Raw genomic sequence first — 26,927 nt, forward strand, 5'->3', positions numbered from 1 at the left:
CTGAATGTACGTAAGTCATGGGAGGCTTATATAACGTCCATTTAGACTTAATAACAGATTAAAACCAGATTTTTAAAAGCTGGTTATAGGAACTTCACGACAATGGAAGCGTATGTCGACAACAATATATAACTAGCCTCAAGCCATGAAGCTGTATAAACACTGCCCATAAGCTGTCGTTGGAATCAGAGTGATAAAGTGTGCTCCAATCGAAAGCAGAGCAGCTCTAGCTCATCCGCTTTAAAACCCACAGACTTCAGCCTTGCTAGTCATTACAACCTGATTATCAGCCGATAGAAAGCAATTTGGGCAGCTGAGACGTATCGACGGTGCTGTACAGGAGTGTATGCTGCCTGCCAGCAGGACAGTAATGATGTATGAGCCTGAGAGTGATGACTGACCTTCACAGCTGTTCTGCTCCAAACGAAATGGATGGCCAAGCTCCAAACAATCTGTACTTCACCAGTCCATTCTGCACTTATTGACTTTAAGGTTGTGAATCATATTTAGGCATTTAGTGGAACATGGCATGGCACTCAACGCGGACACACACACATGGCTCAACAAAATGAAAAAAGACGTCTTTTTTTGAGTATTATTATGATTGTAGTCATTACCAGCGAATAATACGCTTCAGTGTATTCGAGTGGCCACTTACAGCGCTCGCTGTGTGAGCATTTATGTTCAGATTTGTCTGAACAGAACAGGATGTTGCAAAACATTCAGGCGCCTCTCAACACTCAGCATGAACCAAATGCAAACTCTTAGTGGTTTGTTACGAAACTCATGCTGCACTTGGCATATCTGGCAGAGAGAAGGGGCGCTGCAAAAATGAAACTAAACATTAATTGGGGCTTTTTCCTACTAATTAGCTGTAGAGGGTATAATTGCAATGGCAGTTCATATACAGTTAGTTGTGCTGCTCTGATCATGTGCAGATTGTGAAGTCGCAGTAGTGCAGTAGCCAGAAAAACATTGGCTATGTTTCAAAAACTGAATCAGAGTCCGAATCAGGATGATGTTTTATTGGCCAAATACATTTACGCATGTATAAGTCTATGTAAATATGACCAATGGCCAAATTTCTGGAGTTTAGCGGAGTTTAGCGTTCTTTATCGTGCAGTCATTGGTGTAGACGGAGAAGACCAATGGGGAAAGCATGCATCCATGAGACTTGGCAATACTGATGGACAGGGTTCCAGATTTGAGTTCCCCAAGCCATCATCATACTAATCAGAAAGTTGGAGATCCAGCGAAAGGTGGAGGAAGGTGCGGTAAAATCGGAAGTTTTAAAGTGTACTGTACACTGTAGTTCATCTATTGTCACTACAATAGTAGTCGGTACACAGTGTTTGGACGCACACCGATTACATCGCTTGCTGACTGACGGGAAGATTGAGGCGAGCTGACTGACGGGAAGATTGAGGCGAGCTGACTGACGGGAAGAGTGAGGCGAGCTGACTGACGGGAAGATTGAGGCGAGTTGACTGAAGGGAAGAGTGAGATGAGCCGACTGACAGGAAGAGTGAAGCGATCTGACTGACAGGAAGAGTGAAGCGATCTGACTGATGGGAAGAGTGAAGCGATCTGACTGACGGGAAGAGTGAAGCGATCTGACTGACGGGAAGAGTGAAGCGATCTGACTGACGGGAAGAGTGAGATGAGCCGACTGACAGGAAGAGTGAAGTGATCTGACTGACGGGAAGAGTGAAGCGATCTGACTGACGGGAAGAGTGAAGAGATATGACTGACGGGAAGAGTGAAGCGAGCTGACTGACGGGAAGAGTGAAGCGATCTGACTGACGGGAAGATTGACGCGATCTGACTGACGGGAAGAGTGAAGCGAGCTGACTGACGGGAAGAGTGAAGCGATCTGACTGACGGGAAGAGTGAAGCGATCTGACTGACGGGAAGAATGAGATGAGCCGACTGACAGGAAGAGTGAAGCGATCTGACTGACGGGAAGAATGAGATGAGCCGACTGACAGGAAGAGTGAAGCGATCTGACTGACAGGAAGATTGACGCGATCTGACTGACGGGAAGAGTGAAGCGATCTGACTGACGGGAAGAATGAGATGAGCCGACTGACAGGAAGAGTGAAGCGATCTGACTGACGGGAAGAGTGAAGCGATCTGACTGACGGGAAGAGTGAAGCGATCTGACTGACGGGAAGAGTGAAGCGAGCTGACTGACGGGAAGAGTGAAGCGATCTGACTGACGGGAAGAATGAGATGAGCCGACTGACAGGAAGAGTGAAGCGATCTGACTGACGGGAAGAGTGAAGCGATCTGACTGACGGGAAGAGTGAAGCGATCTGACTGACAGGAAGAGTGAAGCAATCTGACTGACGGGAAGAATGAGATGAGCCGACTGACAGGAAGAATGAGGTGAGTTTGTCATTGTACGGCTTTGTTGTTGTTTGTCGTTCCTTTCATTAAGAATAATAATGAACCAGGGACATGCAGAGAGTTCCTCAGGGACAGGGGTTCAAATGTGAAAACAAGGGCTATATCACCAAAGAGCTAATTTGCCTACTTTACTACTTTAACTACGTTAATACTTTATTAACTTTTATTTAACTACATTTAAATTTAAATTGATTCATATAGCAGAAGCTTTTCTCCAAAGCGACTTACATATCCTTATCCCCTGGTTGACATTGTAAACAGACTGTGTGTGGTCACAATAATGAATATGAGAATGACACTACTAATATAACCTAACGGTATTTTATTTTTACATGTAAAGACATAATGACAACAAAACAGCCATTTTTACCGGAGCGATGAATCCAAAGAATCATTAAAAGAAAATTGAAACATTATGAAATGTATTACCATCCACAAATGTACTGGCACACGCCGTGTATTTCACTTACTGTAAAGTCAATAAAACTATTCATTTCACGATTAAATTTACTTTTGGCAGCAGCACTTCGTTTTCCATAAAACTGCAGCACTGCTTGCTGGACTGGCTTTTTAACGTTTTAAGATGTCCCGTTCGTGGCCTCCTTCTGCGGTTTTCCTTTCGTTTTCTGCCGTTTCTGTGTGTTTGGAATCATCCACATTGGCTTAGTGGTTAGCACGTTCTTCCTTCAATCCCCTCTTCAGGAGGTGAAGTGGAGGAAACGAAAGCTGAAATTCGGATTCTGTCGTCTCATAGTCGTCTTCTGTACTCAATCCCGAACGTCTTCAACGTATAGCGTAAACAGTGGAGTTCGTCGTGTTGTTCCAATAGTTTTGGAGGGGACCGTATATGCGCAATAGCCATACACTCACTGCCAGTCAAACATCTGCCCTTTCTTACCTTTTATTACACTCTTATTGTCACAAACCAAACGCAGTGCTTTCTACCACTGTAATGTAAATCACAGCTGAGCCTACCGTTTCCGTTGAAGTGCAGTGTTGAAGTATTTGTACATGAGGATCGAAGTAATTGTGTTCTGTTGTCCGAGATGAGATTCGTGTGCGTGCTGAATGTATCGTGTTGCAACCAAACACCCAGAAAAATATATGTAAATGTATATGGTGAATAAAATGATTCTGATTCTCAGACCCTATTGGAACTCTTGAATGCTTTATTAAAGGAAGCTGCACTTGCAATGTAAACCCTTTAGGTCTAGATAGTGCCAGTATTAATAATTATAATAATAATGAGTCTTTATCGATCGCATATACACATTCAGAGTGAAATTCCTTCCTTCGCATATCCTAGCAGGTCAGGAAGTTGGGGTCAGAGCGCAGGGTCAGCCATGATACAGCGCTCCTGGAGCAGAGAGGGTTAAGGGCTTTGCTCAAGGGCCCAACAGTGGCAGCTTAGCAGTGCTGGGGCCTGAACTCCTGAACTTCCAATCAACTGTGAAAGTATGAATATATATGTGCCTTATTGGTGAAAAAAATTGAAATCAAATTTGAGGTGGTAACAGTAACTGTGCTTTGCATTGGCCGGCATAACTCCATCGCGTCGTTCATTATTTTCTGTCATGTTCTATTACTTCTCAATTCACTTCTACATATTCCTTGGTTAGACTGTAAGTATTTCAGATGAGCTCACCGAAACAAAAACGTTCCAATGTGGTACGTTTCAAAACCTTTGACTGGTAGTGTCTATTAACACTTGGATTTTATTCTCATTCTTCTCATTCTTTAGTGTCTCATCCAAACCTCAGTGCTTTTATCCAGTGACTATAATGAAAAATGATCAGACTAATGTTATATGAGGGTAAGCGTGGAGCGAGGAGTGGAAGTGTAGGACGAAGCCCAGTTCCCTGGAGTTTAAGAGGTTAATTAGAAGCAAAAAAGTAGGAGTACGTTTCATTTAGTAGGACTCCTGTAGTAGCGCTATCCCAAAGCGATGCAGAAATGTTAATAAGTGCCGTAATAAAGAGCAAGAGTGTGTGTGGGTGTTTACACGTGTGGCCTGTAACCACGTGGTGCCGTACGCTGATGGATCTGCAGGTCAAGCTGATATTAGGGTGCTAGGTAAAGCCTTCTGGTGACAGGTTTGTTTTTTTGGTAGTTTTTAAAATTTCATTATTATTATTGTTATTATTATTATGTTAATTGAGTCAAGTGTGTGCAGGTGTGTTTCTGAGAAGCACTCAAACCCCCCCGGCAGGATCAGATAAATAACAGCAGTGAGATGATTATTAGGCCGCATTCAGAGCCGTGAGTGCAGCAGAGAAACTCCGGGTCAAAGAGAAAAACTGTTTTAATTAACCCTAGTTAAGATCAGCATAGTGTGTAATAAGGGTATGTTTTTTTTGCTCTCGTGTGCGCTCTGGTGTAATTTAATAATCGGCCCTGTTGATAGGGGGTTCTATTTGTTTCATCCCGACACAATCCTACAGAGGTTCCAGGGCTTGTTTTAATATGATCTCAAAATCCTGGGAGCAGGTGCTAGATTTAAATGTATTTATTCAGCAGACGTGTTTATCCAAGGTGGCTCACAAGTGAGGCAGCATACCACCTGCTATTAACAGAGCTGATAACAAGCGCAAAGTAGTTGGAGGAAGTAGAGAAAGAGCCAGTGCTGTGTAAAATACTTCACACGCCTGTGCCAGGTGATGTTAATTGATGTATTTCATGCAAATCATAGCAATACACAAGTAATTCCACTTGGGAACATACGGTTTAGGTCGTAAGTTTACATACGCCTTGCAGAATCTGCAAAATGTTAATAATAATAATAATTATTTTTAAATAAGACGGGATCATTAAAATTGCGGTTTGTTATTTATTTAGTCCTGCCCTGAGTAAGCTATTTCGCATACCCGATGTTCACATATTGTCCACAATACACTATAATAAGTGAATTTACACAAATGAACCCGCTCAAAAGTTTACACACGCTCGATTCTTAATACCGTGTGTGGGACTTGTACACAACTACTATTACAAAAGGTGCAAACGTTCACTGATGCTCAAGAAGGCAACACGATACATTAAGAGCCAGGGGGGTGTAAACTTTTGAACAGGGTGATCTGTGTAAATTGTTGTTATTTTGTTTAAAGATCTTGTTAGATCTTCATTTAGTACTGCTCTTCAGACGTTGTTTCCCAGAAGACGAAATAATAACAATTTACACAGAGTCCATCCATCCAGCCATCTTCTATACCGCTTTATCCTTTTCAGGGTCGCGGGGAACCTGGAGTCTATCCCAGGGAGCATCGGGCACAAGGCGGGGTACACCCTGGACAGGGTGCCAGTCCATCGCAGGGCATACAATCACATACACATTCACACACCCATTCATACACTATGGACACTTTGGACATGCCAGTCAGTCTACCATGCAGGTCTTTGGACTGGGGGAGGAAACCGGAGTACCCGGAGGAAACCCCCGCAGCACGGGGAGAACACGCAAACTCCGCACACACAGGGCCACGGTGGGAATCGAACCCCCGATCCTGGAGGTGTGAGACGTGAGGCGAACGTACTCGCATCTCGGTCGACCCTCTACTAGACACCACTGGATAGATGGAGCCTTACCTACACATGAGGATTGGCGTAAATGCTCGTCAGCATCGGTAAATAGTCACAGTACAAAGGGTTTTTTTTTTTTAACCTCATGAAAAAACAAATAGACTCAGAGCGGAAGAGCGCTGGGTTTATACTTCAGTATTCAAGTGCACTCAGTAAAGCTGATTTGTTTTCTTTAGAGTGCAGACATTGGTTTTTCTTGTTCATAGCTTAGACTTAAATCTGCTTCAGCTCTATTGAATCCAGAGACCGAGAGCTCAGCTGTCTTTTCATTATATCTACGAAATCATTTGAATGCATCAGTCGCAGCAGTGGTTTTTCCAGTAGCAACAACGTCAAATTTGTTTGGACCAAAATCTGCCGTACGATTCAGTGGGAGGGGCATAAAGAATCTTAAAACATCTGGCAGTTATTTACAATCAAAACACTGCTATTGCTGCAGATATGAGTATATGATATTGAGGAAAAATTCTCACAATGTCCTTTTTTTATTATAGCAACGTGGGAATTCTCTGTACAAGGTCAATACCTTGATTGGATTTTTAAATTCTGATTTCTCTCCAGCAAAGGTTTCATTTCTCATCCTGTTCCTGATTATATCATTTATTCTTGTAGTATTTTTACAGAACGCTAGTACAGTGGGTCATGTTGAACTCACAGCACCAGGGTCCCCGGTTTGATCCGGACCTCAGTTTGCTTTCTGTATGTAGTTTCATATGTTCTCTCAGTGTTTGCATGGCTTTCCTTCCACCTCCTAAAAACATGCTTCTAGGTGGATTGGCTGTGCTAAATTACCCCTAGGAATGAATGAGCCAATGTGTCAATATATGCGCGTCCAGGGTGTATTCCTACCTCAAGATAAGCTTCGGATCCACAGCAACACTGACCAACATAAAGCAGTTAGTGGAGAAAATAAAGCAATCATTGGATTCTCCGTACTAAATATCATAATACGTCTCGCGTCTCGTGAAACGGCCTCAAGGATCATGAATTCATATTTGGAACAAAATAACAGTGTTATTATAACCAGCGTTCGTGTCAGGCTCCAAGTTGCCTCTCGGTTCCACAGAGACAAAACCCACGTCTTTACGGATTGAAAGGATTAAAAAAACGAGTCGCTTTTGCAGAGAACACAAAGGTAACTCCGGCGTATGAATGTAGCACACGGTATGGATCTTTGTGAAAGAGCGCGAGGGGATAGGAGGCTGTGAAATGGGAGGTATATTATGGGATGGACAAGTTCTACACTGTTCCCTGGATACTGGAACCCACTTCCGCATTAGAGTAACCTTGACTGCAGTGTTGTAGGGCGACACACTTAAAGAGGAATCACGCCGGAATACACAGAGCTCTACACACACACACACACAGAGAGAGAGAGAGAGAGAGAGAGACCGGGATATCCGGATCGGGCTTGTAGGAGCACCGAGGCATTTTATGGGTGCAAACCTAATTGGTCCCTTTGGAGACGTCACAGACCTACGCTGGAAACATCATAATCAGCAGAAAATGTTGTAGTCAAGCACTAATATCATTTTTCCACTGCCCTTTTGGCAACAAACTGCTTTTTCACCGTTGACCACAAGACTAGTATCATAGGTTGGAGTTCTACGGTTTATGCTAGGGATGGATCAATACCTTTGTTTTTTTTAAAGCCAAGTATGAGTACATGGTTTGTTTGTTTCTTTGTCACTCATCAATACTGATACTGAGACTGCTGTATAACTGATTAGCTCTATTTATGTTGGTTGCTGGTAATGAACTGCTCGTCCTGAGTTTTATGTTTATACAGATAATAAAGAGAGAGGACGGCAGACCTGAGCAGTATCAGCAAGCATGGTCCTTAAAGTGTACCTATTATGTTTTTTTCAAATATTACCTTTCGTATAGCGTGTTAAAGAGCTTTCGGTTTGGCTTCTGGGACTTTCATTGATGACTTTTTTTCACATATCTTGGAGCACATCCTGATGGTTTTATTACTTGTATACCACAGCAATTTGCTATTTGCATTTTTTTATTATTAATTAAAGCGCACCTATTATGGTTTTCCAAATATTACCTTTCATGTAGTGTGTTATAGAGCTGTTTGTGAATGTAAAAAAGTCTGCAAAGTTTCAAAAATCTAAGCGCACGACAAACAGCGTTATCGACTCCCAAACGAAGGAACCGATTCTGAACAGCTGAAACGAGTCGTTAGTGATTCCAGACATACTGCCTGTACTAACCTACGTAGGTTTGTAACAAAAAGCCCCGCCTCTGGTCTTCATTGGCTGCTCGTTGACAGCGGTAGACCAATCACAACAGACTGGGATATCTGACCAATCAGAGCAGAGTATGCTCTCTGAAAGGAAGAGTTTAGAACGAGTCATTTAGAACGGATCATTGAACGAGTCGTTTGTGACACTGGGAGGGAAAAAATGTTTTTTTGACCTTGGTTGCATGTAAATCTATTGTATGAGACCTTTAAAACAAAATGAGGCACGTTTCAAAACCATAATAGGTGCGCTTTAAAAAGGAGTGCAAGCTGCCGTCAATTACACAGCACAGTTTTTGGCAGATCGAGTAAAAGGCTGAGAGCGTCTACACAAACCGAGAGTAATACAAACATACGGACGGAGTTTTTTTGGACTGGTAAATAGTTTAATGGGGGCGGCATGTGCTATGAAAAGTAACATTGTGCTGCTTATTTACAACCTCTACAGACAATTCAGTTTACTTTTCATGCCAGAATAGCATGACAATGCAGAAAAACGTTCGTTTTCAGTCAGCTGTAGAAGTATTGGTACCCTTGGTATTGATAAACAAAACAATGTCATGATTCAGTGAGAGATGAAAGCTCAAATGATATTATTTTTATTAGCTTTTTTTTTTTACATCTATGTTTGCTAAGGGTGGCAATAATTCCTTATACATTTGTGTCACGCACTGTCAGAGTTCTTACAGTGTCACTTTCATTTCAACACATTTTATTAATATTGGACTGACTTGTCATCGTGTTGCATTTTTACTCGTCGTTATTGTTGACGACTTTTAAAAACCTTTTCATGAATAAATTTGTCTCAGACATTCTACGCCGGTTAGCAATGAATACGTTTCACGGTAACACGAGCACGGCCATGTTTAAGTCAACAATGACTTTGTTTCTTGCTGAATTGATGAAGCAGCCTCCTTCACTATCATCGCTGTGATTGTTCCAGTCATCTCTTAATCTGGTGAGGAATGATGTAGAACCAGAACCTGTAGTTCCCTTCCTGTTTGGGTTCTTGATTTTGCATATGTAGTGAAAAAGCGCAAATAGAACCTTGAACAGTTTTGTTGTGTTTGTGTGTGTGCGTGCGTGTGTGCGTGCGTGCGTGCGTGTGTGTGTGTGTGTGTGCGTGTGTGTGTTTGTCATGCTTTTAATGTTGAGCTACAGTGTCATACACAGCACTAAAATGTGTGAAATCCAGGCTGACATTTCCACCAACTAACATACTGTGTGTGTGTGTGTGTGTGTGTGTGTGTGTGTGTGTGTCTGCACGTGTGCGTGTGCTCAATGCCAAAGAGCGCGCCTCCCCTCTTCTGTCTTCCCTCTGTTCTCTTGCCCTTGAGGTCATTATGAATACACAGGCCACAGAAAGCTCTTGTACCCCATCTGCCAGAAAAAAAATAAAGAGAGAGAGAGAGAGAGATGGATGGATAGAGAGGAGAAAGGGAACAAGAGATGGAGAGAGAGAGAGAGAGAGAGAGAGAGAGAGCAAAACAGAAAAACAGAGAGAGTTATTAATCATAATACCAGATTCATAATCAGGTGTTTACACCTCAAAGCTTTTCATCAAAAAGCATCAAATCAGAGGGAAAAATGCATGAACACACACACACACACAAACACACACACACACACACACACACACACACAATACACTTAGGGGAATATTCACTGGCGGTGAATATCAAAAACCCACATATGGGCCAAAAAAGCACAAGATTGTTTTTTTGATATTGAGATTTCTATTGTGTTTTAAAATTAAGGAGCGGAGGTTTTACAGAGAGAGAGAATGGGAGAGAGAGAGAGAGAGAGAGAGAGAGAGAGAGAGAGATTAAATTGCTTATTGTGCTCTTCTGAAGATGTTTACATCATAGCACTCTCACACCCCAGAGATATAAACAGCTTGTGGTATGGGTTGTTCTGTACAGAGTTGTACATCAGTGTGTTTTCACTTCTCGCATGCGTTTCCTTTCTCTTTACTGTTCTTGCCATTGAAGTGTGTCAGATTTGTTGAGGTGTGACCTAAACAATTCCGTGCAAATGTCAACACTACCTTTAAAAAATAAAGTTCTTTTAACAAAAAAACTCCTCTTGTTAGGTTGTCCGTTTAGGTCTGTATTTTACCGCATTAATGTGCTGTAGTAGACATTTTAAGCCAATCGCCATGCTTATCCACCACATATGATGTGTACACCAATACTAAAATAGCATTCTCAACCAGCTGTATTTCATGTTTTTAAAAGAGGGTTTAAAAACCTGTTGTTGTTGTTGTTGTTGTTGTTGTTGTTGTTTTTTACTTTATATTAAAAATAAGCATTTTGCAGAAAGATGGACAAATGTCTGAGAAATAAATACACTCACTTTTCCATAACAGCGCTGCCTTTGGAATTTATGAGGGCTATATTTAGGACGTCAAGACGCTTCACTGCTGCGTCACGTCCGTAACGTTTTAAGATCAAGTTTATATCATATAATAATTACTAATACAAAAAAAGTTACGGACGTGACCATTACGGACGTGACCGTTAGAGGACGCTTCATATTAAATCGTATGCACTGGCGCACATCTGTTTACCCAGATGCTGCTGTTAGATGACTGACTTGTATTACTGCGATCTGCTTCTGGCTTACTGTATATCAGAACATTGTACAAATGTAATTCATTCATTTATTCTAGTAACATAAAATTAATAAAATTCTAACAACAACGAGAGCACCATGGGGATTTACAGATCAGTACAATGTTATCGTTCTTACAGTATTTGAATAAATGTGAGTGTGTCTGAGAGAGAGAGAGAGAGAGAGACAGATGAACAGGCGTGCACATATGTTCAATCAGATGATCGCTTACCATAAAGGACACGCCTGGCGTGTTTTTCCCCCTCGCTGTTTTTCTCGCGCACGCCCTCACCTTTTATCGGACATCTGTTTAACACAGATCGTGTCGCTGCTTCTTTTTTGCTCCACTTAATAGGTAGAATCCAAATGACATCCAATATGAGACATGGTTAAAACATAACTACTGAAATTGTTAATACTACTAGCGATCATTTTGATACAAAGCATAATACTGTGATTATTTTGACTCTAGAGTGCACATTGAACTGCGCAAACCGGCTGAACACAGTGCGATTATTTTGACACATGATTGCGATTTGAACTCCATGCATCCATCCATCCATCCATCCATCCATACATACATACATTCATCCATTCATCCATTCATCCATCCATTCATCCATCCATCCATTCATCCATCCATACATACAATTATCCATTCATCCATCCATCCATTCATCCATCCATTCATCCACCCATCCATTCATCCATCCATACATACATACATTCATCCAACCATACATACATACATTCATCCATCCATCCATCCATCCATTCATCCAACCATACATACATACATTCATCCATTCATCCATCCATTCATCCATCCATCCATACATACATTCATACATTCATACATCCATTCATCCATCCATCCATTCATCCATCCATCCATCCATTCATCCATCCATACATTCATACATCCATCCATCCATTCTCCATACTGCTTGTCCTCTGTAGGGTCGCGATGATGCTGGATCCCTGCCTCGCGCACCATAGGCAGGGAAACACCCTGAACATATGGTCGGTCCATCACAGGGATAACACACAAACATACACTTATTCACACTCGCACTCACACCTACGGGCAATTTAGTGTCTTAAATTCACCTGACCTGCATGTTTTTGGATTGTGGGGGGAAACTGATCTGATAAATATTTAATTTCGCTGCTGATCTAGCTTGCAATTCTGTACCTTTCGTGGTCTCATACACAGAACAAATTCATGGTCTCGAAGTCTTGAACAGTGCCACACTGGTTACACCGTAACAGCCTCAGAGGGTGTTTTCACACCTAGTTCGTTTGAGCCCTCCGAACGCTCTCGGACTGGTTCAGCGTGTATAAGTGAACAAACCAAGTGGTCTCAGAGCCCCCTAAAAGGACCCAAAAGCGAACCTCCGGAGGTGGTCATTTGTGTGTCCGTTTGTGGTTCGATTTCTTCGTGATATGTGAAAGCAATGAGGTCCCAGTCCGATTTGCATTTCGTTTCGACGGAGGCTTGCCATACCTGCACCCATGTTCCGTCATTGCTGAAAAAAACACGAAATTTTTCACCATGTCAGGTCACGGGGTCGCGTGGTCTCAGGATGAGAGCTGTGCATGTCTTGAAATTTGGAAAGAGGATTGCATTAAACGCCAAGTATCCTCAACACATAAGAACATAAAAGTGTTGCTTTTGTTTTCTCAAAAAATGAAGGAAAGATGCTATAACAGAACAGAACTACAATGCTGGTTAAAAGTAAAAAAAAAAAAAAAAAAAACTACGACAGAAGTACATGAGCATCCATGACAAAATGTGGAGTCCACTGAAATGATGGATTCCTGTCCCTTCTATGATGACTTGGATGAAATTTTGGCAGCAAGCTGGGGTCTGAGTTCTTATGAAGTTGTAGTGTGAACAAGAAAGGGTCTGAGATCACTTCATTGCTGAAGAGGACCAAAAATAGAACCGTGTTCTCTTTTGAGTCCATTGTAGTGTGAACACCAATAGGACTGTGATCACTTTCGGCTGCTTCCCTTTCTGGTACACATTACGAGAACTGGGTTTTGTACTTTTAAAATTAACTATATGTGAAAACACTCAGAGACGCTGTGAACTCAGGTTTAAGGTTTAAGGGTGTATTCACATATAGTTCATTTTAAAAGAACCAAACTCTGTACTCAGGACATGGTTTGAGTACGGTTCGGTTTTGGGTCCTTTTGAGGGTCTGAGATCACTTGGTTTGTTCACATATACACGCTGAACTGCGCCGATGCTTTTCCATAGTCAGATAAGTTCTGCTTTCAGAAGCGTCACGTCCATAACGGAGAGACGTCACGTCCGTAACAATGGGTTTTCCTCATAAATGCGAAAACATCGATTAAAATAAAACAAATATTTCATGTTCTATGGAGAAGCCAAAAACTCGTGTCCTTTTTTTGTCACGTCCGTAACGTAGGTTTATTTTCCTCGTCTAAAATAGAAAACATGTCTTTAGACTGATATTTTTCTGATGTCTGGACTCTATCCTCAGGGGTTTAGGAAAATATAAAAAGATGGTTCAATATACTGCTAATAAATACATTCTCTGAGAATAGTTTTGACTGGAAATGTCACGTCCATAACGCTGGAATTGCGCTCATATTATTTCAACAAGAATGTTCTTATCTGTGTACTAGAGGTGTGCAGTGCGATTGGGATCTTCTGGGACCCAACCAAAAAGTCATATGAGCTCTTCCTTACATACACAGGCAATATATGGTGCCATTTGTATTGTGTATACATGTTCACTCATGCTGGATATACTGAAACCGCTGTTTTGCTCTCTCTGCAGAACAACTCCAAACAGCGGCAGGTGAGGAAGAAGACTGTGTCATTCAGCTCCATGCCAAGCGACCGCAAGATGAACAGCACGGCTGCCTGCATGGCCTTCATGTTGGAGGGATGCGAGATGAAAAAGGTCCGCTCCAACTCACGCATGTACAACCGGTACTTCCTACTAGACCCAGACTTGAGCTGGCTCCGCTGGGAACCTTCAAAAAAGGACTCTGAGAAGGCTAAGCTGGAGATCAAAAGCATCAAAGAGGTGCGCTTAGGGAAGAAGACCCCAGTCCTACGCAGCAACGGTCTCTCGGATCAGTTTCCAGATGAGTGTGCTTTCTCAATCATTTATGGAGACAACTACGAGTCTTTGGATTTAGTGGCAAGCACAGCAGATGTGGTCAGTACCTGGGTGATGGGACTGCGCTATCTGGTCTCTTACGGGCGACACATGGTTGGAGTGGTCGAAGCCACTCAGCCGAGCGTAAGAACATCCTGGATTGGCTCGGTGTTCGAGTTGGCTGATGTCGAGAGGCAGGGACACATTGACCTCTTTCGTGCCACACAGATTATCAAGGGGCTTAATCCAGGCATGAGGGAGTCACGGATTGAGCTGAAGTTTAAAGAACTTCAGAAAGCCAAAGAACGCTATGGCGAGGCCATCGACGTAGACTTATTTGTAGAGGCATATTGTGAATTGTGCACAAGACCTGAGATATTTTTCCTGCTTGTGCAGTTCTCTAGCAACAAGGAGTACCTGGATTCTAAGGACTTAATGTTGTTTGTGGAAGTTGAGCAGGGTGTAGAGGGAGTGACAGAAGAGATGTGCCGTGACATTGTGAGAAAATACGAGCCATCAGCTGAAGGCCGTGATCACGGCTACTTATCTATTGATGGTTTTACACATTACCTCTTGTCATCTGAGTGCCACATTTTTGACCCACAGCACAAAAGCGTTTGTCAGGACATGACACAACCCCTGTCTCACTACTACATCAACTCCTCACACAATGCGTCTTTGCTGGAGGACCATTACTGGGGCTCCTCAGACATTAGCAGCTATGTCCGTGCCCTGCGTATGGGCTGCCGCAGCATAGAGGTGGTGGTGTGGGACGGCCCTGACTGTGAGCCTGTGGTCTACGTAGGCAGCTCTGTGGCCTCCCAGTTGGCCTTCTCAAAAGTCCTGGATGTCGTTAACCAGTATGCCTTTGAGAGCTCAGAGTATCCTCTTATCCTGTGCCTAGTGACACACTGCAGTATCCCACAGCAGAGGGTCATGGCCCAGCACATAAAGAAGATCCTGGGGGACAAACTCCACACAGAGCCTCCCAGTCCTGAGGAAAACTATCTGCCCTCACCAGAGAAACTAAAGGGCAAGATACTTCTGAAAGGGAAATGCCTTCCACATGACATACAAGACTCTGAAGGGGAGGTGACTGATGAGGAAGAGGGTCTTGAGATGTCACGGCGCATGCTGGGAGCAGACGAGAAGGACCATCTCAATGGTTTTGGTTGCAAGAGGCTGCTACTTTGTAAGGAATTGTCAGATCTTGTCACCCTTTGCAAGTCTGTCCAATTTAGAGATTTTGAGTCCTCAAAGAGAGAACAGAAGCACTGGGAGATATGTTCTTTCAATGAGGTGGATGCTAATCGCTTTGCTAATGAGTACCCTGAGGACTTTGTCAGTTATAATAAGCGATTTCTATCACGGGTGTACCCAACTCCCATGCGCATTGATGCCAGCAATATGAACCCACAGGACTTTTGGAAATGTGGTTGTCAGATCGTGGCTATGAATTACCAGACACCAGGCCTGATGATGGACCTCAATTTGGGTTGGTTTAGGCAAAATGGCAACTGTGGTTATGTGCTACGCCCTGCCATAATGCGCGAGGAGGTCTCGTACTTCAGTGCCAATGCTCGTGACTCTTTGCCTGGTGTATCTGCCCAGCTCCTTCATATCAAGGTGATCAGTGGCCAAAACCTGCCAAAACCTCGAGGCTCAGCCGCAAAAGGTGATGTAGTTGAGCCATACATCTATGTAGAGATCCACGGGATCCCTGCCGATTGTGCTGAGCAGCGCACAAAGACTGTATCGCAGAATGGAGACAATCCCATTTTTGATGAGAGCTTTGAGTTCCAGATCAATCTCCCTGAACTAGCAGTTTTACGTTTTGTGGTTCTTGATGATGACTACATTGGGGATGAGTTCATTGGCCAGTACACCATACCCTTTGAGTGCCTGCAGCCTGGATATCGTCATGTACCACTGCAGTCACTCACAGGCGAGCTTTTGCCCAATACCACATTATTTGTTCATGTGGCCATTACGAACAGGCGTGGTGGGGGCAAAGCTCACAAGAGGGGTCTTTCTGTGAGGAAGGGTCGCAAGGCAAGGGAGTACACTTCAACCAAGAACACTGGGATCAAAGTCATAGATGAACTCTTCAGGGCTTCCACGCAGCCACTTCGGGAGGCAACAGATTTGCGGGAAAACGTGCAGGTAAGGCTTACGTGTACTTTTTCTGTCAAACACTCTTGTAGGCTTCAAGAAAAGAAAACAGAGTGGCTACTCAAGGCACCATGCTATTCTGTACATTACCTCTTGAAGGTCTGGTTAGAGATAAATCTGCTTTTCAAATGTGATAAGTCATTTTTATTAAGCTGCAGTGAAGCCAGCTGGCCATACTGAACATGAAACTTTCAAGCTCTATCTACCGACCGAATAGGTTACTATGTGCTTTATAAAGAGATCCGTAGTATGTCCCTTAAACAACATGTTTGATCATTTGATTTTTTCTTCTTAAATGTTTATGCACTGAATATAATCCCAAGACTTATGCACTGTTGCCTATTCATCATGCCTGCCTTACAAATATTATTATTAGATATATAGTTATTTAGTGACTAGCATTTCCCTATCAAAACCAAGGAGTTATTTTAATTTAATAAGATAAGGACTGGTCCATGGTGTCTAAAGACCTTCTTTAAGCTAGTCCTGGCTGAGGTTTTAATAGATGCTTGAGGAATGCTAGAGGAATTTGTGTCAGATGTAACAAGCGCCTCATAGTCTATTATGCAAACTGAGGACAAACCCTCAATTATAGGGAGAGCCAGAGAGGTTTTCTTTTTGTTGTTGCTGTTGTTGTTGCTTTTTACAATGAAGCTCATTAGTGGTTTATGTGATTCTGTGAAACCCAAGAAGACTTGATAATGTTTTTCCCAAATGCAGTATGTCCTTTACTGGAGAAAGTGCTATGTTGGCCTAATTATATAATAGGAGCGTCTCACCAAAGGGAGTAATAAAATAAGACAATGCAGGTCAACAGTTGATAACTAGACAGAGCATACTGTAGATAGACAATAGAGAATCTGCAGCAATCATTACTGCTTGAGCTGTTATTACGGTGATAAGTATTTGATTGTTCTTTTGTCTGGGATGTCTGCATTAATAATGTCTGCATTACTGAGGTGAGAGTGCTAAGTTGGTCTGTTTCAGGCTTTTACTTATTATTATCTTATATGGTTTGTCACCATTTATTAACAGTACACAGAAGTACAAAAATAATAACCCCAATGTCATTATCACTATCAATTTACAATCAGTAACAGTACAAATGACGTTCATTAGAAACCGAAAACATGGGTTCTCTCTTCGGCCATTTTTCTCCTTTTTCTTAACTATGAGTCATATGTGAATATCTTCTAAATGCGTTGCAAATTATAAGTGGATTTAAAAAATTTTGGTGTGTGTTGTGATGTGAATATTCTGATGAGGGGCAACAAGGTGACTTTTAATCTGAGGGTCCAGGGTTCAGGTCCCTGTTTGGGTGTTATGATACCCACATGTTGCTCCCTAGATTTGTTTTCTTGGGGCAATGGTGGCTCAGTGGTTAAAGGCTCTGGGTTACTGATCAGAAGGTCAGGAGTTTAAGCCCCAACACTGCCAAGCTACCACTGTTGGGCCCTTGGGCCAGGCCCTTAACCCTCAATTGCTCAGTTGTAGAAACATATCTCATGTAAGTCTCTCTGGATAAGGGCGTCTGCAAAATGCCGTAAATGTAGTTCATGTAGCTTTTATTTCGATTTTTTTTCTCTCCAGTGTCAACACTTTGCAAAAGTGAGAAGTAAAATTTTACATTTTCGAACACTGGAAGTCTTCAGGACAGACGATTTTGCGTTTACGTTTTCCCGGTAATATGACATGCTGCATTTTTTGTCTTAATGCGCGAGCGGAAGAAAAAGGAGCGGCTAGATTACACTTTTAACGTAATCGAAATGATTGCGTTACACAGTCCTGTAATTTGTATTCAGTACCAGATTAGATTTCCTCAGTAAGCCATGCAACACTGCTGTCCACCAATTTTCTGTGTTCTGCCACACAATACTTCAGGAACAATAACACCCTCATTCACACATTAGTGATTTACTGGCATATGTAATTACCTGGAAAAACGACAGCATGATGAATGGAAGAGGATTTGCACGAAATGAAAATGATAGTCATGATGAATTACTTTCCTCCTCCTACTGCAGGACCTCCACTTTCATTTCTGTTTTTGTTACCGTAGGAAAGGTGCATTGTACTGGTAAATTTTTCCACAAAAATAAGTTCTCTTGTGCACGGTTTCAGGAAATGAGATTTTTTTCCAGCTAATCAAGATGAAGACTTGATGGATAACTACTCAGAGCTTGTATTTCCTCTTTATTTAATTGCTTTTCTTTTTTGGGGGAAAAAAAACACGGATATAAATTGAAACGGAGCGTATTTCAGCGTATTATCGTGTAATTCCTTCCTTTTTCATCCTGTGTCTGATTTTTTTGATAGATCTCATCTTCGATGGTTATGAATTATTTATGAGACTTATTAGGTCAACATATTACTTGTTAATTATGAGACAATCTTGGGTGGTTTTTAGTCATTACAGCATAAACGACTTTTAGAAGCATGTGACTACCCTTAATTCTCTCCGTTTTTCTGTAAGTGCTATGGCGTTCTTCCATCTTCCAGAAACTGGAACTCTGTATGTCCTACTGCATTTCTCCGTCATATTTGATTTACCCCAAATCAATATGACTAGATCATGTTGCAAGGACTGAGCTGTGAGAGATAAAACTAAATGCGTTATAAATAACACAAGTTCGTCCTGGATATGATCAATATGCGTATTAGAGATGTTGGCGTTCGGGTGATAGCATCTGAAACATCAGTACACTTGCAGAAGATGAGTCGGGACAAATGATCTAATTGTGTGCTGGAAGAAGCAGCATTTTCCCGCGCTCTCGGTCACCGGGTGTGTGCGTTACATCATGGGACTTGAACCGTGATGTGAAGGGTCATTAAACTGAAGGGGAATGGAGTGATGCAGCACAAGAGAAGGACAAGCTGTGGGTGTAGAGAGAGAGAGAGAGAGAGACAGAGAGAGTGAGCATGTGTGCACGCATTTCCATGTGTTACGGCTCAGCAGATAGTTTCCTCGTGGGAACCAAATGTCCCGGTGGATGTTTTCACTGTTTTCTTTAAACAAACCGTTAATCTTCCTCACACCCAAGAACCCATGAAGAGAGAGAAAGATACAGAGCAAAAGAGAGAAATAGGTGTTCTTTAACATCTTTGAGTAATTTCACGATTTCCCCTCGCACTAGCGCTGGAGCACGCAGCACGCTCCGATACCCGAAGCACGAGCTGAAAGTGTGAGCGGGTTTGTCAGTGACACATGTGTTTTGTTGTGATTTCTGTTCTGTCTCCGCCCCTGTACTGTCATTGGTTATTTCGCGTATGTGTCATTAGTCTCAGCTGTTTTGTGTTTCACCCCTGATTATGTTTAGTATTTAAACCCCTCGTGTCTGTTTGTTCGTCGCAAAGTATTGCGTGAGTTTTCGTGTACCGAGCCTTTGTTCACCGTGTTTTGCTTCATAGTGTTGATCCTGTTCTTGTCCTCGTTTCTCCATTCCTGTTCAGCCTTGTTTATGCCTATTTTTGACCACGCTATTGTCTCACGTTTTGGATTGATCTGCCTGTCTCTACTCCTAATAAAGCCGTTATCTGCATTTGTATCCATCCTAACCCCATTACGTGCTTAACGCGACAGTAATTCCAGAGCTACTGTAAAGGCAGAGTCAGATCCAAATCTTACCCAACAACCCTCTGTTGAAGTTGGATTCAAAGATCAAAGGGAAAGTTGAATGACTATTAGTGATCATAGTAGAACTGATGACGTCAATTTGGTTAAGTATACAGTTAATTGTGTGAATGTCTTTGTGGGGTGTATGATTAGATTCAAAATTCTTTCAAAGGAATCCCGATTATGAAGACTTGTAGGCCTTAACACGCGATAACTGCCCTCTCCTACTAAAATACGTTGTTAGAAACACATGAAATATGTTCATTACTTTAAAAATCCTTAATATTTAATACATATTTTAACCTACGGAGGCCGCCATTATGTCACATGTGCAATGCACTCTGAGTCGATGATGTAAAACGGTTGCACTTGAGCTCTCAAAAGAATGAACTACTAGCCCAGAGATCAGGAAATGAATGCCACAATGCTTTTGGCTGTAATTTTCTAGTTCTTGTGTGCTGTGATACAGGGGATATCTGTAAATATAATCAAACCTGTAAGCATCTTGTTAGTGCATTTTTTCTGTATACTCTCATAACGTAAACTCCTGTAAAATTAGCCTAAAACAGCTAGCCAAGACATACCCAAAGTAACATTATAGCAGTTCTTGAACCATTTGGAGTACATGCATGGTTTTTTGAAAGGTGGACTAAATATTTATTTTACATAATTGGATTGTTTGGACCTTTGCCAGTGTAACAAGACTGTTTTTGTCAAGATGTTATTGATCAGTGGATTACTATGAGGCTTCATATGAGGTGAGTTGTTTCATAAGTGTTTGTTTGTATGTCGGTGGTCTGACAGAGACATTGATTGTAACTGCTGTGGTAATTGTATCTCGAAACGGTTTATATCAATCGAATCACGAGAATATCGGCTTTCCAAAGATATGAGTCCCTTCGTACACACAGAAGCTGTGTAGATAGCATAGATTTGCTCATAACATGGCGACATCGTGCTGGCGGGCCGTCTGAATTTTAACAGGATAAAGTATACAACTGCGAGATGGCTGGTAATCTCTAAAACTATTGATATTAGAATATGTTTCATCATAAAATGATAGTTTAATCCAAATGTTTACCTTGAACAACAAATGCTCTCGGTTGGCATAGACGTGCAGTTGCTACACAGACGCTATTGATTTTGCCTCACTCTCGCCTCCTCACCTCTCTGATCGTCTTCATTTTGATGTACATTTTGAGTAATGTCTTCTATATTAGCTTCCTCGCTTATGTTACGCTCTGGTTAAAATTGAAAAGGCTGAAGACTTGTTTATGTCACTGGAGGGTCACTGGAGAATCAAGACCGTTGCAAACATTTGACGTCACTACCCAGAATGCATTGCGATGGTAAATAGCAATGGTGGATAACCATTAAAACAAACAACTGACATCTAGAGTGTTTTTCTATAGCGGATTTATATATCGGAGGTCAGTGTTAATATAATAAGCCATACAAGTCTTCATAGTCGGGGTTCCCTTTAAGAACTATGATTATTCTGGGCAGAAAACACATACATGTGTGAATCATCCCTCATCAGGGCCCAACGCCAGTTTACTTTGGCTGAAAGGATGAGAATAGCAGAATTTTATGAGGGGTGATAAGGTCTGTAAAGATCTCCAAAGGAATGGGCAGTCGATGATACCTCAATGTTATATGGACAAAGAAAATGTACTTAATGTGACCACAGGAATGGTGATGTGCTTCACAGAATTCCCATGGAATAGTGATAAACTCCAACTCTCACATCAACTCAAAGTCTGTTAATTAGCTGATTGGTTGGATCAGATGTGTTAAAGCAAAGAAAACAAAAGACATGGCTCAGGTTAATCCAGGACCAGGGATAGTAAGCAGTAGGTTTCTTCTCACTCCAACACCACCTGGTGGTGAGGTAGCCCATCCTGAGTTACGTCAATACAAAATGCAAGGATTATCCCCCTGAACACACATCAGATTTTTCTCTGCTGACCAGTGAAGGAAAACAGTGAACCTACAAAAAAGTGCACCTACTAAGTGTTTTCTAAGTTTACTTATTAACTCACATTGAACACAAATAGAGACGGTTAATCATTGATTTGTCAGTAAAGCAATCTTAAGAGTTTAAACCAGAGCAAAGCGCAAAGGTTTGGAAAGCCTTTTATGTTACTTAAAAGCTGTGGGGTACATGAGGAATGGTGATGATGATGTTTGGGCAAATGGAGATGGGACAGGATTGGTGTTAGGCCATATGGGAATGGGGATGAGATGGTTTTGGACCACATGAGGGTGGGGTGTTGGACCATAGGCAGATCAGTTGATGGTGTTAAGACACATGGGGACTGTGTGCGGATAGTGTATGGGTGTAGGGTTGGTGTGGCAGCACATGGTGATGGTGTTGGGCCACATGGGCTTGTGGTTGGGATGGCATTAGGGTACATGTGGATAATGTGGAGATTGTGTAGGGACACATGGGAATAATGTTGGGTTACAAGGGGATGTGCTTGGGATGGTGTTGGGGCACATGGGGATGGGGTGTTAATGGCATTGGGGCACATGGGGATTTAGTGGGGATGGTATTAAGACTGCATAAGGATTGGGTAGGGATGGTATTGGGGCACATGTGGATGAGGTAGGGATGGAGTTGGGGTGCATGAGGTTGGGATGATGTTGGGCAGCATGGGGTGGAGGTGGCATTGGTGTTGGGTGATATAGTAATGGATGGGAATGGCACACGGGGATGAGGTGGGGATAGTATTGGGCCACATGGGCATGGGGTTGGGATGGCATTGGACCATGTGGGAATGGGTCAGTGATGGTTTTGGTGATGGGCCATATGGGGATGGGGCAGGGATGGAAGTGGACCACATGGGGATGGGGTGTTGATGGTGGTGGGCCATATGGGTATGGGGCAGGGATGGTGGTGGACTACTATGGATGGTGGTATGGGGTGTTGATGGTCTTGCAGAAAATGTGGATCTACTGGGGATGGTTGGGCCATATGGTGATGGGACTGGGGTGCTGTTGGGCTAGTTAATGGTGGGTAGGAATGGTATTTGGCCACATAGGCATGAGGAAGGGAATAATGTTGTGGTACATGCAGATGTGGTGTGGATGGTGCTGGTCCACAAGGGATGGGGAAGGTATGGAGTTGCTGCCTGTGGTGTTAATGGTATTAGATCATGCATAATATTGGATATGAACAGAAATATTCCTTTGTATAAGGCTTACAGTCTCCAATGGACTTATCAATCAAGCAGACTTCTTCTTCTTAGATATGCAGACTTTGTACAATGATACACTAAATCCTTGATATGAGAGCGCATAATGGTGTCATGGGAACCTACACCAGCAGCATGGAATAGCACTTTCTTCCCGATAAAATAGAGGAGGTCACACTCTACAAATCCATGGCTCTTTGATGGCGTTCCCCATATTTATTGGTGCTTATTTGAATGGCCTCGTCTTGCTCTTAACATCTGAGAGATTGCATAAGGAACATTTTTATAAAACAAACAATCATATGGCTTCCAGTTTAGTTATGCTTTAGTTGCTGAATGTGCTCCTATTATTAACTAGCACATGACTGTTTCTCAGCTGCTAACCCAGCAGGGAACACTTACTTTCCCCAATAGTGTGTTTCTTGCAGTAAAATGGATCAGCAGATGTGATACAGCAAACAGGTCGGTGCACTTAAAACTAGCGGTGACTTTAGATCAGCAGACGATTGTAAAGATCAGCTAGCTATATATTCTTGAATTCACATAACACCTAATTCAGCTGAAATTGTAGTTACTATAATTACAAGATGCCAATTGACCTAAAGTGTAAAAGGAGTTTCTAAGTTGGGTGTGTGTATATATCTCCAACAGAATGCAATGGTGTCATTTAAGGAGCTCTGTGGGCTGACCCCAGCGGCTAACATGAAGCAATGTATCCTGACCGTTTCATCATGGCTGCTGAACAGCGAGGGGTCTCTGCGCGTCACCGTGGACTTGAGTGAGTCCTACCCCACCATGGAGGCCCAGGGTGCTGTCCCCGAGCTACTGCGCAAAGTCCTCATGGCCTACGACACGGTGAGCTAGCATGCTATCTTTCCAACGTACTTATCGAGTATCGCCTAAACTTTAACACAAATAATCTATGATGTTAGCTAGTTTAAGGAATAATTACTATTTTAATACTTTAGTAGAAAGACCACCCTTCTAGCTATTATATTTCATGTCTGTTTCTGTTGTCACACCCGACACCTACACTTTTCCCTTGAATCTTCAGTAAAGTAGCTTCTAACCTTTTGTGCAAAACAAACATGTATTAGCTTTACCCAGTGTTCTCACTTCTTTGGCTTTCCAGAAAGAACTCAAACATTTGGCACAGTGAACTGACTTTTTTTTTTTTTTTTTACCATCCTCTGATCCAGTACCAAAGCCCAAAGCTTCCAGTTATTTTTATTAGCAACTCAAGAGGAACGAATGCTGTTTGGTGGCGGGGCTAGCAGCACTGTTTTTGGGATGATTGGTTATGTGGTCACATGACTAGCAAAAAAACCACACTAAACTTCCAAGAAATACATCACAATTTAAAAAAAGAAGTAAATAAAAATCACTGACCCCATCTTTATAAAAGAGCAAAGAACAAAATTGAATGCAAAGTTTTATAATATTTTGATGTGTACACAATAATAATATTGGTCTGAATATTGTATGGTCTATGTACGGTTAAAAAGATCGTCACATTTCAGTTTCAGTTTGTGGACTTTTCATGCATCATGTACACAGAGGCTGATGTCTGACACATTAAAACTCGGGCGTCAGAGAAAACAAAACCAGGTTTGATGAGTGGAAGTGTTTTGGCCAGAGAACTCTCCCGATACGCTCACAAACAAACACAACCTTATTGCGCATACCATTAGCACTACAGTTAAGTTTGTGTGTGCTTGTGTGTATGTCCATATCAGTTCCTGCTGAGATTTGACTTCCTGTTTCCTTCCTGTAGATGATCCAGACGAGCCGTACTCTGATCGAGTCAGCAGATAGTGTCTACTCCAAACTTACCCAGTCACAACGAGCAGGTTAGAACTCTCTCTCTATCTGTCTCTATGTCTCTCTCTCTCTTTCTTTCCCTGTCTCTCTCTTTCTTTGTCTGTCTCTCTCTGTCTCTCTCTCTCTCTCTCCGTTTCTCTCTTTCTCTCTCTGTGTCTCTCTCTGTCTCCCTCTTTCTCTCTCTCTCTCTGTCAGTCTCTCTCTCTGTCTCTCTCTTTCTCTCTGTCTCTCTTTCTCTCTCTGTGTCTCTGTCTCTCTCTTTCTCTCTCTCTCTCTGTCAGTCTCTCTCTCTGTCTCTCTTTCTCTCTCTGTCTCTCTCTCTGTCTCTCTCTCTCCGTTTCTCTCTTTCTCTCTCTGTGTCTCTCTCTTTCTCTCTCTCTCTCTCTCTGTCAGTCTCTCTCTCTGTCTCTCTTTCTCTCTCTGTCTCTCTCTCTGTCTCTCTCTCACTGTCTCTCTCTCGCTGTCTCTCTCTGTCTCTCTCTTTCTCTCTGTCTCTCTTTCTCTCTCTGTCTCTCTCTCTGTCTCTCTCTCACTGTCTCTCTCTCGCTGTCTCTCTCTGTCTCTCTCTTTCTCTCTGTCTCTCTTTCTCTCTGTCTCTCTCTCTCTCTCTCTCTGTCAGTCTCTCTCTCTGTCTCTCTCTGTGTCTCTGTCTCTCTCTTTCTCTCTCTCTCTCTGTCAGTCTCTCTCTCTGTCTCTCTGTCTCTCTCTCTGTCTCTCTCTCACTGTCTCTCTCTGTCTCTCTCTTTCTCTCTGTCTGTCTCTTTCTCTCTGTCTCTGTCTCTCTCTTTCTCTCTGTCTATCTTTCTCTCTGTGTCTCTCTCTCTCTGTCTCTGACTCTCTCTTTCTCTCTGTCTATCTTTCTCTCTCTTTCTCTCTCTCTCTGAATGGCGAGAATGGTTACCTTTTAATGCTTAACATTTCATTCTTGAAGGTATGCGTGTGTGACATTTTCTTTAATCCCACTCAAGCCGACTCCCACAGACAGTTTGACCGATCCCGCTCACTCTCACAGTTAGCATTTGTGATACAAACAAGTCATTTAAAGCACCCCGACTGTGACTAGGATAACCTGTACATTCTGTACATTCCCATGTTAATGAGCGTGGCCTTTTTCATATCTGACCACTTGTCTTAACGTAAAACCGCCTGCTGACATTTTTGTCCCGATGCACACCTCTACTGTGAGACACGTCTGTATTGAATTAGAAGCAGGGGTAACAAAACACATATGTCTTAGTCCAATCTTCTTTAAACATGCTGTTTTTGCCAAAGCTTCCCTTTCTAAGTTCTCTGGCTTTCTTTGACCCGATGTGCGGCCTTAAGTTAAATTTCACATTGAGCATGCGATTGGATGAGACACGAGAGGATCTGATACAGGAGCCAAGCTGGTTCATGTTCAAAGCAGGTTAAAAAAACAACAAAAAAACGAGAGTTTATTTAAAAAAAAAAAAAAGTATATTTATTCCTTAGGCTACACTGACAGTCTCTGTCTCTGTATTTTTTTTTAATGCTCGATTTGGACTGCATCCTTACCATGGTCTGTCAGCTGACAACCCCATGGGCTTATGGGATAAGTTGACATGTCGCTAAATGTGCACTCTTCCATAATTACACAGAACAATACACATAAGGACAAAACAGCAACTGATTAGCCAATCAGAGTCACTTGAAGTGGAGCATTCTGATTGGCAGTTACTGTCCTCTGACAGAACTATATGGGAAGCACCAACCGGACACAGATCAGGTGACGTGAGCTTTGATAGCCTAATTATTTAGGCAGTATTAGTAGAAAAAAAGTAGGGGAGATAAATAAAATGTGGTTTATAATTGTGCTGTTTGTTTATTTACAGAATGAACACATTCTCTCTCTCTCTCTCTCTCTCTCTCTCTCTCTCTCTCTCTCTCTCTCTCTGCTATTTCCACAGGGATATGATGAAAAAGTAAACGTGACTTTTATTTTAGGGCCGAATACTGTTTTAGGAAAGAAAAATTCTGCATTATACTGGAAAAACCTCATTGACATTAAAAGGGCTTGAATTTCAATTTCGAAACGCTGTTTGAAGCATGTGTGTAATCCAGACTGAGAGACAGAGCAAGAGAGGGAAGAATGTTAATAAGTAAACAAGTTGAGCTTC

The 26,927-nt window shown here is 42.2% G+C and overlaps 1 protein-coding gene across 4 annotated transcripts in view; it reads left to right on the forward strand.

Annotated features, from left to right (window-relative positions):
• Positions 1 to 26,927, forward strand: part of plcl5 (phospholipase C like 5) — a 98,077-nt gene that overhangs the window by 48,760 nt on the left and 22,390 nt on the right. For all 4 annotated transcript variants that reach the window (XR_008393467.1, XR_008393468.1, XM_053675896.1 and 1 more), the window contains exons 2-4: positions 13,663 to 16,152; positions 23,623 to 23,826; positions 24,746 to 24,821. Coding sequence is in view for 2 of the 4 variants with exons in the window: in XM_053675896.1 (XP_053531871.1) it covers positions 13,663 to 16,152; positions 23,623 to 23,826; positions 24,746 to 24,821 (2,770 nt within the window). In the remaining 2 variants the exon portion in view is untranslated. The remainder of the gene's footprint in view (positions 1 to 13,662; positions 16,153 to 23,622; positions 23,827 to 24,745; positions 24,822 to 26,927) is intronic.

Source organism: Ictalurus punctatus, chromosome 2 (assembly GCF_001660625.3).
Source record: "Ictalurus punctatus breed USDA103 chromosome 2, Coco_2.0, whole genome shotgun sequence".
NCBI lineage: Eukaryota > Metazoa > Chordata > Actinopteri > Siluriformes > Ictaluridae > Ictalurus > Ictalurus punctatus.